The 13,483-nt window shown below is 36.3% G+C and overlaps 1 protein-coding gene across 1 annotated transcript in view; it reads right to left on the bottom strand.

The window, feature by feature from the left end:
• The window catches only part of hfm1 (helicase for meiosis 1), a 103,700-nt gene that overhangs the window by 25,769 nt on the left and 64,448 nt on the right, over positions 1-13,483 (bottom strand). The window contains exons 19-24 of the mRNA XM_073063920.1: positions 11,484-11,531; positions 9,447-9,544; positions 8,907-9,041; positions 4,622-4,707; positions 741-824; positions 320-477 (exon numbers count right to left, since the gene is read on the bottom strand). Of these exons, the coding sequence (XP_072920021.1) occupies positions 320-477; positions 741-824; positions 4,622-4,707; positions 8,907-9,041; positions 9,447-9,544; positions 11,484-11,531 (609 nt within the window). The remainder of the gene's footprint in view (positions 1-319; positions 478-740; positions 825-4,621; positions 4,708-8,906; positions 9,042-9,446; positions 9,545-11,483; positions 11,532-13,483) is intronic.

Genomic DNA, 13,483 nt, shown 5'->3' with positions numbered 1-13,483 from the left:
GTCTGTCCTGCAAATCAACTGATCTGCAGCCCAAGCAAGTGCTTTGGATTCACATGGTGCTGATGCAACCACTTCAGTACACTGCCAGTGTTTTCTGTTTATCCAATTAATATTAGCTGGATCAGCAGAATGGTTTTATGTTTAACCTCAGTCTTTTACTTTTGAAACCATTTTAATATTTTATCCTCTTCCTCTTTTTCAATTCTACCAACTCCATGTACAGCATCTAAACTAAGATTAAAAATGAGTATGCTCAGATCAAAACTGGAGAAACAGCAATATTCTATATTGGGTATTTTTAAGCAGTTTAGATACTTGCATGATTTTCTGCTTGTAAATAACTTGGTTGTCTGTATCTCCTATGATGAGGGAGGTATAGTGATTATCAGATGCTGTTCTTTTTTTCTGTAGTTGCTGATAATTTGTTAAGGTAATTGTCACAACGATTTCTGCCACTGAATCATGGTATTTTGCAAGCTTCAAAAGAAAAAAAACTCCGAATGAATGAATTTAACATCATTACCATCAAACACATAAATACAGATGAATTAATTTCAATGGAGGAAATTTTATACTGCTTGTATTTATTGCAATGTTATAAGTATATAAAAGGAACAGCATTTTATTGTGTATACTGAATTAAAAACTCCTTTGGAAGGAATTTATAAGAAACAATTGTCAAAATGTTTGCCAAAGGAAAGTCACTTCTTAATGTGAAAAACTAAGAATGGTATGATCACCTGTTCAACACTTAGTTCATATTTTGGGAGGTGAATAACAGATTCTCGTATCTGGTTTCCAAAAGGAGGGTGTCTATTTACAATCTGCAAAATAATAATGATTATGAATCTCTTTCAAATTCTGCATACATTTAATATATTATAATCAAGGTAGAGCTAAGTTCAAGAAAATCAGCATTCAATAACATTAGTATTTCTATAATGTCTGCTAAGAAAATAAATGTATTCAAATTGTAACAACTTTCATATCTGAAATATGCATTTGTGAGAGAAATGAAAATAGATGAATTCGGCAATAGAATGCTGCAAATAACAATTTTGATTATGATTTATTGATGAAAGAAGTTAATATCAGATGCAGAATCTTGTAATTTTACCCCACAATATTTACTTTCAAAATACTGTTTAAACAATTAAGTAGAAAAAAAAACTGAAGGAAAAATAACAAATAGTTCTTAAATATACAGCGCCTATAAAAAGTATTCACCAGGGGTGTTTTCATGTTTTATTGTTCTACAACATTGAATCATAGAGGATTTAATTTGGCTTTTTAGATATTGATCAACAGAAAAAGACTCTTGTGTCAAAGTGAAAACAAATTTCTATAAATTGGTCTGAATTTTTTACAATTATTAAACACAATAATGGATTGCATAATTACTTACCCCTTTCAAATCCGTATTTCGTAGATGCACCTTTGACAGCAATTACAGCCTTGAGTCTGTGTGGCTAGGTCCCTATCTGCTTTGCACATCTGGACACTGTATTTGTTCCTCATTCTTTACAAAACTGCTCAAGCTTTGTCAGATTGCATGGGGATTATGAGTGAACAGTTCTTTTCAAGTCCAGCCACAAATTCTCAATTGGTTTGAGGTCTGGACTCTGACTTGGCCACTCTAGGACATTAACCTTGTTGTTTTTAAGCCATTATTGTGTAGCTTTGGCTTTATGCTTGATGTCATTGTCTTGCTGGAAAACAATCTTCACCCAAGTTGCAATTCTCTTGCAGACTGCATCAGGTTTTCCTCCATGATTTTACTGCATACATTTTACTGTCTATTTTCACAAGTCTTCCAGGGCCTGCTGCATTCAAGCATTCCCACAGAATGATCAGCTACCACCATGTTTCACAATAGGGATGGTGTGTTTTTGAAGATGTGTGGGGTTTGGCTTATGCCAAACTTAGCTTTTAGTCTGATAGCCAAAAAGCTCAATTTTGATTTCATCAGACCATAGAACCTTCTTCCAGCTGACTTCAGAGTCTCCCGCATACTTCTGGCAAACTCTAGCCAAGATTTCATGTGAGTTTTTTTCATCAGTAGCTTTCTCTTTGTCACTCTCCCATAAAACTGAGACTGGTGAAGTCCCTGGGCAACAGTTGTTGTATGCAGTTACTGAAGCTTGTAACTCTTCCAGAGATGTCATAGATCTCTTGGTAGCCTCCCTCACTAGTCTCCTTCTTGCATGGTCACTCAGTTTTTGAGGATAGCCTGCTCTAGGTAGATTTACAGCTGTGCCATAATCTTGATGATTGACTTAACTGTTCGCCAATGGATATTCAGTGTCTTGGATATTTTCTTGTATCCATCTCCTAACTTGTGCTTTTCAATAACCTTTTCACAGAGTTGCTTGGAGTGTGCTTTTGTCTTCATGGTGTAGTTTTTGCCAGGATACTGACTCACACGCATTTGGACCTTCATCTTCTCCTTCTTCTGACTTTTAATGGCAGTTGGCAGTCCAACTTAAAGGTGCATTACCACCAGCAACTGGACTGGAGTGTGATGTAGAGAGTTGGGAAATAAAATCCATACTACTTTCTTTATCAACTAAAATCTAAGTTACCCCAAAAGCCCCATAGATTTTAAAGATGAAAGACAATTTTGTGAATTAAAGTCACTTCCATAGCTTAGTCAAATTTTTTAATGAAAACTGTCAACCCCCAAAGCTAGTAGTGCAGCCTGCATTGGCTTTCTTTCAACCTTGTATGCTTCACATTGTAAAAGAATGTGTTCAACTGTTTCATAATGATGACAACACCTACACACCCCAGAGTGAAGTTTTCCAACAAGATACAAGGAATAATTAAGCATAATAAGCCGAATTCTAAATCCAATCAATTTAATTCCTTCCCTTCTTGTCTTACCCCCTTCAACAGTTTTATGTATTCTGGAAAGGTGTCTCCCCTTATGCCCATTATCCCACAAATCTCGCCATAATCCCCTAATTCTTAGTCCCACCAACCCCTTAGCTTCTGATATGCTAAGTGGAAGGTCTATATCCACAGACGAACTTTTAACAGCTATTTTGGCCAAACAATTAACCTGCTCATTCACCTCAATTTCACCTCATTCTCATGCAGGAACCCATAAGAAGCAGACATGAAAACCAATACTTTGAATATGAAATAAAGTTTGAAGAGCTTCCAGCAATAGATCAGACCTGCTGTTAGAACTAGCTGCTTTAAGACTAGTCAAAACTGAAAAAGAATCTGAGCAAATTATAACTTGGTAAGGACAGATTTCCTCCACCCACTCTAAGCCCAAAATAATAGCAACCAGTTCTGCAGTATACACTGATAAATAGTTAATAAGATGTTCCTTTATTGTTACCTGTAATTCAGGCATAAAAACAGTTACACCAACATTCCCAGTTACATTATCTTTCGATCCATCAGTAAAAATGGTTAACATATCACAAGAATTTTCCTTAACAGACTCTTGGGGATATCAGGATCCTTGGATTTCATTAAATCATGGAACCTAAAATCGACTAAAGACATTGAAAAAAAGCATGGTGGGTTACTGAAAAAGCTACAGTGGGATAAATTACATAATCTCGCAAACCCATATTCCTATATAGTGTGCAGTTAGACCTTCTAGATACAAGTGTATTTTACTACAATTAATTGAAACACTTGACTGCACACAGGTGATCTCCATTTAACTAATTATGTAACTTTTAAACCCATTTTGGCTATGCCTGTTGGTGTATCGTATTAAAGGGGGTGAAAACAATCAATTATTTTCTGTTTTATATTTGAATTCATTTAGATCACGATGACATGAAAGAATTTTTTTCTGTTGATCAGTGTCAAAAAAGCCAAATTAAATCTGCTGTGATTCAATGTTGTAAAATAATAAAACATGAAAACTTCCAAGGGGAAGTGAATACATTTTATAGGCACTGTAACACTATTAAATTTCATCCCATTTCTGTCAACTTCAGCTCTTGGTAAAACATCCATTATAGTCAGGACAGTAAGAAATTGCTGCAATGATAGTCTTGCTGGACTATCAATTTAAAAGCCAACATTTAATTCTGCATCACAAATTTGCATTTATCCTAGGTCATATGACCTTGGCTAGAACTGGGGAAAGTAATCGTAGAAGTTGTTAACTATAATCATAATCTCAATAATATCTTTTCAGAGAGATGGGCTTCCTACTCCTGCCTTGCTGGCTTGAACATGATACCTGCTGGCCTGTTCATGTTAATTGGGCAACTACAGATTGTGCTTTGGGAAGATACTTTGAGGTATAAACATAAACTTGCCAAATATACAAATATTGCCAAATATTTTTCTATTTTTAGAAAAATATAGGGCTATGGGTAACCCTAGGTAATTTCTAAAGTAAGTACATGTTTGGCACAGCATGGTGGGCTGAAGGGCCTGTATTGTGCTGTAGGTCTTCTATGTTTCTATACCTTCACACCCTTCAAGCTAAAATAATACATCAAGCTTACCACCCAAGCAATACCAGAGAAACAGAATGGCTGGGGAAACAAGAAGCAGTGAGATAATGGATACGTTCGGCACTGTGGGGAACATCAGGGATGGTCATCTATTAGATGTACAAATGTTTTAAGAAAAATTAATATACCAATTCTAACTCCCTTGCATTTGTATCTTCTATCTTCTGAAATGTAGAGAGGCCTGCATTTACCATGGCACAGGACAAAGTAGCACCTATAAATACATCCACAGTAGTAACTGCATTATACATTTATTTACCAAATTATTCAGCAATGTTTATTTATATTTATCTATAAAGTTGCTGATGATATATCATTGTTGTTTACAGAATCTCAGATGGTGATGAGAAGGTATTTCTGAATGTTCCATAAACCCATGAAGATTACCTCATTATTTGTCTTTTGCACAATTTATTTTGTAGCTTGCAGTAATTTTTATGCCTTGCACTGCACTGTACTACCGCTATAAAACAAATTTCAGAACATATGTCAGTGATAATAAAACTGAGTCTGATGTGAAAGCTGATATTGTTTTGCCCATAAGGAAGTATTTCTATGTCTATTGAGCTTTATTGACTTGCAGTTAAGCAATCCCTCCCTCTTCAAATTCTCATCCTTGTTTTCAAGCTCCTCTATGGTCTCCTCCCCATGTACCTGTAGAATTCCCTCAGCTATATAAGCCCCTGAGAGATCTGTACTTCTCCCACTTTAGTCACTTAAGCAGGTGTGAATTTATCTGCATCATCACTGGTGATAGTGCCTTCAGCCAATAAGACTCTTAAGTATCGGAATTCTCTTCCTTGGCTTTTTAACAGATTTTATTTTGCACTACTCAAAATATATTGGATTAAAAGTCCATTCTCTAAACAAGATTGACTCAACTGCATAAGTTAGATCAGACTGATCTGATGTGTTCTGAGGTAGTGGAACCAGGCAAATGGATGCTCCCACAGTTAAATCCTGTTTAAGATGTGTACTCATTCCTTGGAAGAAATGTCCATCAGGCCCCATGACACTGAATTCTGATCTGATCAGAATACCCATCCCTCATCCTTACCTAGTCCATCAAATCACCAGGTCCATTTCTAAGTGTAAAGTTTAATGTTTCTTAGGCTTCATGTGTAATGAAACACTGCTCTGGTGAATGGGCCTATGCATAAAACATAGTTTAGTTACTCTAACCCACCATTGCACACTTCCAGGCACAAGCTCAACAACATGGAACTTCTCAGAATGTTCTTAAACATGCAGGATTTTTGCATTCTATTTGCCTCTGTGGTGAACTACATATACCTGTCTGGACACGCCCCCCCCCCCCCCCCCCCCGGCTGACTGCTCCTGTGGCTCCTCCCACGGACCACGGTATAAAGGCGATTGGAGCCTGAGCCCTGGTCTCAGTCTCCAGGATGTAGTGTGGTGGTCAATTGCTGCTTGTTCTTTCTTCCAGCCAATAAAAGCCTATATCTCGCCTCACGTCTCGGAGAGTTATTGATGGTGCATCAGCCACAACATTTAACAGTGTCTTTAGAGGAAAAAAAAACTCCCAAGAATCCTCAGACACATTCTGAAATAAGTTCATGTTCAAGTATAACTGTCATGCAACCATACATGAATACCCATGTTAACGAACAAACGAAAAAGAACAGGGTCAAGGTGCAAGACATAGTACTAACAATTATACAAAGCACAAGGCACACAAATAATGACACCAAACCATAAAGAAGTTATTAGGCTTGATCAAAAACTTACTTTTATAATATATAGAACAAAACAAAACAGTTTTAAGTCACTTAGGAGAGTTAGGGCTTATGAAGAACAGGCAGCAAAGTGTAAACAAGGCCAAGATTAGATCAACCCTGATCTTATTTAATGATAGATTGGCTCAGGAGGTTATTTAGCCTTCACCTAATCCTACTTTTAATGTTATTTTCTTATGAGAAATGGCCAAATTAACATGTAACATTAATGAACCTTGGATGTAATCATTTGTCTGCAGGACAAACTAAATTGCTTACCATCTTGAATTTCTCCTTGAGAAATATATTTGCAAATGTCATCACTCATAGACTAGGCCTGAAACACATAAACTCCATGAGCATAGAGTAGTTAATATTTTGCCTCGGGGCTAAGGAATTGGAACAGTTTCTGGACTGCTCTGGGAATTCTGCCATTTACTGCTTGAAGGCCTCAAATCACTAGCCAATTTCCCCGAGGGGAAGCTGATTATTTTCCCCATAGGTGTTGCATGCTCCATTGGGGTTAGAAATTGTAGAAAATACATTTATATTGCACCCATTCCTAGCTGCTTTTCCAATATTAAATTAACATGCTATTAGCTGGAAATAGCTCTTGGAATACCTGAACATCAAGCCGACTTAATGCTCAAAATACTAATCCTTGGTCTGTCAGCATGGTTTAAAGGCAGTCCTCTTACTGCAGACCTGGACATGGTGGACTGAGGCCCTATTGTTATGACTTAGCCACGTAATCTAATCTGACTTTTCAGTGCAATACTCCATTGACATTTTTCATTTGGGATGGTGCATTGAACTCCACATTTCAGTCCCCTACAATACATAACTACACACACAGAAGGGCTACATTGACATCTGGAAAAGCATTTACCCTCAAACAATACCACCAAAATGGACTACCTAGTCAATTATTCCATGATTGTTTGATATGTTCAAAACAGCTGCCACATTTGTCTATCTAACATTTCATGATGAACAAATAGGTTATGCTAATGGAAGTTCTTTCAGCAATAGCATGACAACATTCGGCACAAAGCATATAGTTCTTATTTACATTTTGTGCAAAGGATATAGAGGCATGAGAAACTGAAAAACAGCTCATAGAAATTACAAGGAAATTTATTGTACAAAATTGTAAATATCAAGTAAGAATGAACAAATTGTGTTTCTTTTCTCTGGAAAGCAAAAGGGACATAATAATTATGACAATAAAGGGTTTAATACACCACTATTAAACCTTTAATAGACCATTAAGAAGATATTTCACTTCTGGAAGGTCCACAACCACAGGCCGTTAAACACAAGACAGTGTTATGCCTGTGCCCCAACTCTGAGGGTCCAAAGTAGCCCCCTCCTTTTTGAGAATCGCAAGATCGCTATTAATTCAGGTCAGGAGACCCAGGAAATGAGAGAGAGAGACGCAGAATCCACAGAGGGTTTGGAATGTCCTGGCCCCTCAACGATACAAAGCCACGGGAAACGGCCATTGTCTCTTGGAGACGGAATTGTGTATTGAGCACTGTGCTATTCATCGACGTCCTCAAGGAATGAGCAACGTGGGCTGGTTGGGGGGGATGGCATCCTCCCCAACCTGACTGACATCTGAGACCCTGTGAGTAAGGATAAAAGAGGGACTGAGGAACAACCCCTTTCAGACGCACCAGGAGACACGCTAGAAATCCCGTGACAGCGTAATAGCGGCAGCCGGTGGAAAGCCCACGTGCGTCCTTTTCCATTTGCCTCGGAATTGGTGGGGCTGACCACGGAAGGCGGCTTAGCTAAAAGGAAAAGGACACCGACGACATTTCGAAGGATCAACATCATAAAAAGGAAAACGGGCAAGTTCTAAACTCCGTCTCTCTCTCCAACCAAAAGCTGCAGCTTGAATGAACTTGAGTGATTTTTATATTTCCATCGGACAATACATTATCCCCTAGACAACAATAGAGTTATTTCTTGTTGATTATTATTATACCCGCGCTTTTAGATTTAGTATTGACGACATATATTATCTGTATGGTTGCATTGATATTATTTTTGTGTATTTTTATCAATAAATACTGTTAAAAATAGTACCATCAGAATTCAACGGACCTCTCTATCTTTGCTGGTAAGTGACCCAGTTACAGGGTACGTAACAACAGTCACTAACAAATACAACAGAGGACACAGGATGAATTTCTTTACCCATAGAATGTGAAACTTATTACCATAAAGAATAATCAAAATAATCAAAAATAATTAAAGTACTTAAGCAAAAGTTTATGAGTGAGAAAGAGCATGCTGAAAGGGTTGGAAATTGCTTGTGTGGAACAGGAACTAGTTGTACTAGCTACATGGGCCAAATGCTTGACATCTGGGATGTTGTTGAGAACTTAATTCTTGTCTGTAGCAGCTGCACATTCTACTCTATTTCCAACATTTGATTCCATTCTGGAATAGAGTTTCCAAAACAGTGTGGAGCATACAGTGAGTACTAAGCACTGGGTTTAACGCGACTGACTGGGAATGAATTTATACACATGACTTATGGTCATTCAAAGAAAAGCAATGCAAAGTTTACTACTGAAACTTCAATTAATTTATGAAATATAATTAATAAGCAAGAAACAAATACACACATAATCTTTCCAACAATACTGCTTTGATATAAACATACCAATTTTTTCAAGTTGTCTTGATACATAGGAAGAGTTCTCCCAAAGCTTAGCCCTAAAACATTTGGCTAAAATTAGTGAATTCAACAATGCTGAAAAGTTCTTCTTTTCTTCTTGCATGAGCAATTCAGAAAGGCCTATTGGTTAAGTAATTACACAAGATACTTAATTAGTAAGCTCAGAAAATATTTCACTCTTTAAATGATCCTTCAAACATTAATGTTTAAGTATTAAGGATGCAAAAAAACACATACATTTCCAATTTCAATATCTAATTTCCATTCATAGTTTGAATTGTTTATAGATGGAATAAACTGTCAGAGAGAAAAAAATTAGCAAGATTGGTGTGGAAAAATAATTTTGTGATAGTGATACTAACCTGCTTATATTCACAATTAATATTATAATGTCAGTAGTTCTGATTAATATTTAAAATTTAAGCTTAGTGATGACACAACTTCAATGGTTTTTATTCTATCAGCAATCAGGAAAGGCCAGTAAACAATGTATATTGCAAAAGGTAAAATTTAGTTTTTGCTTACATTTAGTGACTCTTATACCACACTTAAATATTTTCGCTACATCTTGAGTTAATGCAAATTCTTGAATTGGAATGCATCCTAAATGGGCTTGTATTAGACTGTAAAAAATGAAATATATTATGTTTAGAGCAATATAAAGCAGAAGTATTATTTTTTAAAACTAAAGGAATAAAAGTAATAAGTATCAAATGTAACACACACAAAATGTTGGAACTCAGCAGGTTGGGTAGCATCTATGTAATTAAACAGTTGACATTTCAGCTCCTGATGAAGGGTCTCAGCCCAAAATGTCGCCTGTTTACTCATTAACATAGATGCTGCCTGACCTGCTGAGTTCCTCCAGTATTTTGTGTGTGTTGCTCTGGATTTCTAGCACCTGCAGAATCTGTTGTGTTTATAAATACTGAATGACTAGAGAAAGCTGTAGTGAGGTGCAGTGGTTAAGTCACAAAACCAGGAATCCAGTCAGCTGGACAAAATATCCAAGAATAAGAGGTCAAATCACAGCATGGTAACTGGAATTTAAATTCAATTAATCGTCTGGAACTTAAAAACAAGTCTTAGTAACAATGACCACAAAATTACTCAATGTTTGTAAAAAAAAATAATAATTCCAAAAGCTCCCCATACTTACCATAACTTCAATTTTGCATGATACTCAAACTTAACTGGCTCAGCACATAGTTTTATCTATCTAACACATTAAAGCATTGACCAAGGCAAGTTTGCTCCATCCCAGTTAACCTCTAAGGCCCTCATAGGAAAATTCAGTACATTTGGATCTCATGGGTTGGACATGTGGCACAGTCCTATTTAGGGCCCCTTCCTTAATTCTTTTTCCATTACACAGATGCTACTTCCTGTATTTGTACAGAACTCAAATTTCATTACCTTTGCACTCTAAAGTTCATACCACATTTCTAAAATTTCTCTTTCATTTCTTGAGACCTTAAAACAACCCCTATCTTTTATCAGCTATAGATGTGTCTCTACCTTTCTGTCTCAATTATGCTATTTCTGTCTGTAACACTTGGTTCTAACTACCAATTTTCAAAAATATTATTACTTAATAACTTAATTCTGCACCTTAACATAGATATTCCCTCTGTTCTTGCCATCTTGCCCTCTTTGAAATTAAAACTTTGTTTATTTTCTAACTTTTCCATTTCGATAATCTCTTTGACCTGAAACATCAATTCTGTTTTTCTCCCCATTAATGATGCCTGACCTCCTGACAGCTTCCAACATTTTCTGTTTTAATTTCATACTTCCAGCATCTGCAGATTTTTTAAAACTCTGCCAATGCTGGCTTTTGTGACAGAGAATCTTAAAAGGCTGGGATGGGCAGTGAATAAGAGGTGCGATGATATGTTTGGGGAAAAATCTTGATTCTAATCCAAACACATGATTAAAACTCTACTGAAAGCTAACAGGATATAAGAAATGTCACTTGATTACCATCCAGCAGAAAGTATCCTCACTTGAGTTTCAGCCTGATCCTATAAATAACTTCGATTTTTAAAATATTTATTTTAAGCCATCCTTATAAAGATTTGGAACAGAATATGACAACATTCTTAAAGGGTCAGCAGACACAAACATTAAAAACTTCAAGCAACACACATTAAAAACTTCCCCTTGTTATGGGACAGTTGTAGTTTACTGAGCTGCCGTGAACTTCTCACTGCTGTGGCTAGTTTACTTCTACTGAAAACTATATCATATCCTATGCTCAGCTGAAAAACTAGTAACATAATTATTTAATTTGATTCCAAAAACAATCCTTAAGATAATATCCACCTGGATTAACCAACTGGAGGTGAACAAGTCTGGTATTTTTGCATTTGCTGGAAGTATTGGGTAACGAAACCCAATTTCCCTCGGGATCAATAAAGTATGTCTGTCTGTCCATGTACTGAACAGCTTTTTCAATAATTTATAGATTCCTAATTTTTAGACACTTGCAATCTAGAAAAATATGGGCATCAAAGTTTAAACTACATGTTAAATAAATACCATGCTTGCAATTTTTCTTACCAATTAACTTTCATTTCATTTGTTTTAATCTTTCCTTCTATAGGAAACCTGTATTAAAGATTGATAGAATATTAATGCAGTCAGTGTTCAACTATTCAAAAGTAGTAACTCTATCATAGGGAAAATATGGTGATAAACTTTTCTGAAAATAACTACATTATGTTAATAACTTTGTGAAACACTTCCTATAGCTGATTATCTATGTCAACTCCAATATGCCCTTACTCCTTGATACCTTTAAATTCCAGAAAAGTGTTGATATCTGTTTTGAATGGTCAGTAATTGAACCACCACAGTCCCCTGGAGAAGAGAATTGCAAAGATTCATCATCCTCTAAAATGGCTTACCCCTCTATTCTCAGCCCCTCAGCCGGTCAACCGAGAATTGTTGGTTTATTCCCTTTCTGTCTGATAATCAGTTTTAAACCTTCATCTATATAATTTACCTCTTTCTGTGTATTCTAACCTTGTTGACCAACAAGGGGAACCTTATCAAAAGCCTTCTGAAAATCCAAATATACGGCAGCCTACGGTTCTCCCTTATCTATTCTACTTGTCAGATCCTCAAAGAACTTCAGTAGGATGGTCAAACGTCATTTTTCTTTCATAAACCCATTCTGACTCTACGCATTCATATCTATCTTTTCAAGGTATTCTGTTCTTATACCCTCCATTATCGATGTTTGCATTTTCTCTACCACTGAAATTGGGCTAACAAATGGATAGTTCCTTGTTTCTACTCGCCCTCCATTCCTAAACTGTGGAATCATAACCTACAGGAACCATTCCAAAATAGATAAATTTGTGAAAGAAGATAACCAGAGAGTTCACAACCTCCTCATGCCATATCCACTTCTTTCAAAAATATCTTCAACTGTAAAGATACACATAAAACTGGTGATTAAAGCCTCTAGCATCTCATTGTTTCCCCATTATGAATTGGGTCTCTGAATTTGCAAATACATTTGTCTTCACTTTTTTCTGTTTTTACATATGTATGGACAAGAGGCCACATAGGATATAATTGGATCCAGTGGCTATTTCAAGCCATTTCTAAATTTGGTTGACAATTGTTGTGCATGCTGTGCTGAGTTTTCTCAACCAAACTACTGATCTTTTTGTTAGACTTTGTCATCAAAGGGATAAGTAAAAAATCTTTATTTACCTGTCGCGATCACACAACATGTCCACCTTTTTACATTATGACGTATTCTGTGTTGTTTTCCTAGTCTGCATAATTCCTTTCCAGAAAAAAGCCCCACATATATCCATCAGAGTTTAGAAAAACTTTTTTTAAATGGTGGAAGATTAAGTAGTGTTGGTTTCATTATACATTAATAAATAGGTTAATATTCAACAAGTAATTAGTAAGGCAAACAGTATATTGATCTGTACTCTAAAAGGATTTGAGTAAAAGTATGATGATATCTTGCTTCAATTACATAATCCCTAAATATTGTTGTAACCCTCTCACTGTGGCTTGTATCAAACTTGGCTCATTAGCTAACACTGGCTAACAGCCACGTGACTCAGCATTGCATGGGTAACAGTGAGAAGGACACGTTCAGTAAGCAACACACGTTTAGGGTCGGTATGATTTAGATTCAACTAAGCAGGAAAGTTGGGATGTTCTGATGAGGGAATGAAAATAGTGGTGAATGCAGTGTAAATACTGCCCCATACAAAGCTATTGTTTGCCAGGAAATAGCAGACCTTACACCAGTATAAAATTATAGTGGAAGTATGTTTACAGACATTTCAACTTTAACAAATAATTAATAGGGGAAAAAAGGGCCCAGTATTGTTAAATCAATCTAAATGTGCACATAAATACTGAAGCTCATTGCTGGGTAGTCGGGTGCTTCGCTTTAATTACTCATGGCACTGAACCCATGTTCTGCATAAAAGACACCAGCTACAGTTCGAACTTCCCTCAAAGACCATTTTGAACTGGCTAATTCAGGAGTATTGGCATGTCCCCTTGGAACCATTCATCTGCAC

Source organism: Hemitrygon akajei, chromosome 12 (assembly GCF_048418815.1).
Source record: "Hemitrygon akajei chromosome 12, sHemAka1.3, whole genome shotgun sequence".
In the NCBI taxonomy this organism is placed as follows: Eukaryota; Metazoa; Chordata; class Chondrichthyes; order Myliobatiformes; family Dasyatidae; genus Hemitrygon; species Hemitrygon akajei.
Note: the sequence above shows the minus strand (reverse complement) of the source record. Positions and strands in the feature narration are given on the sequence as shown.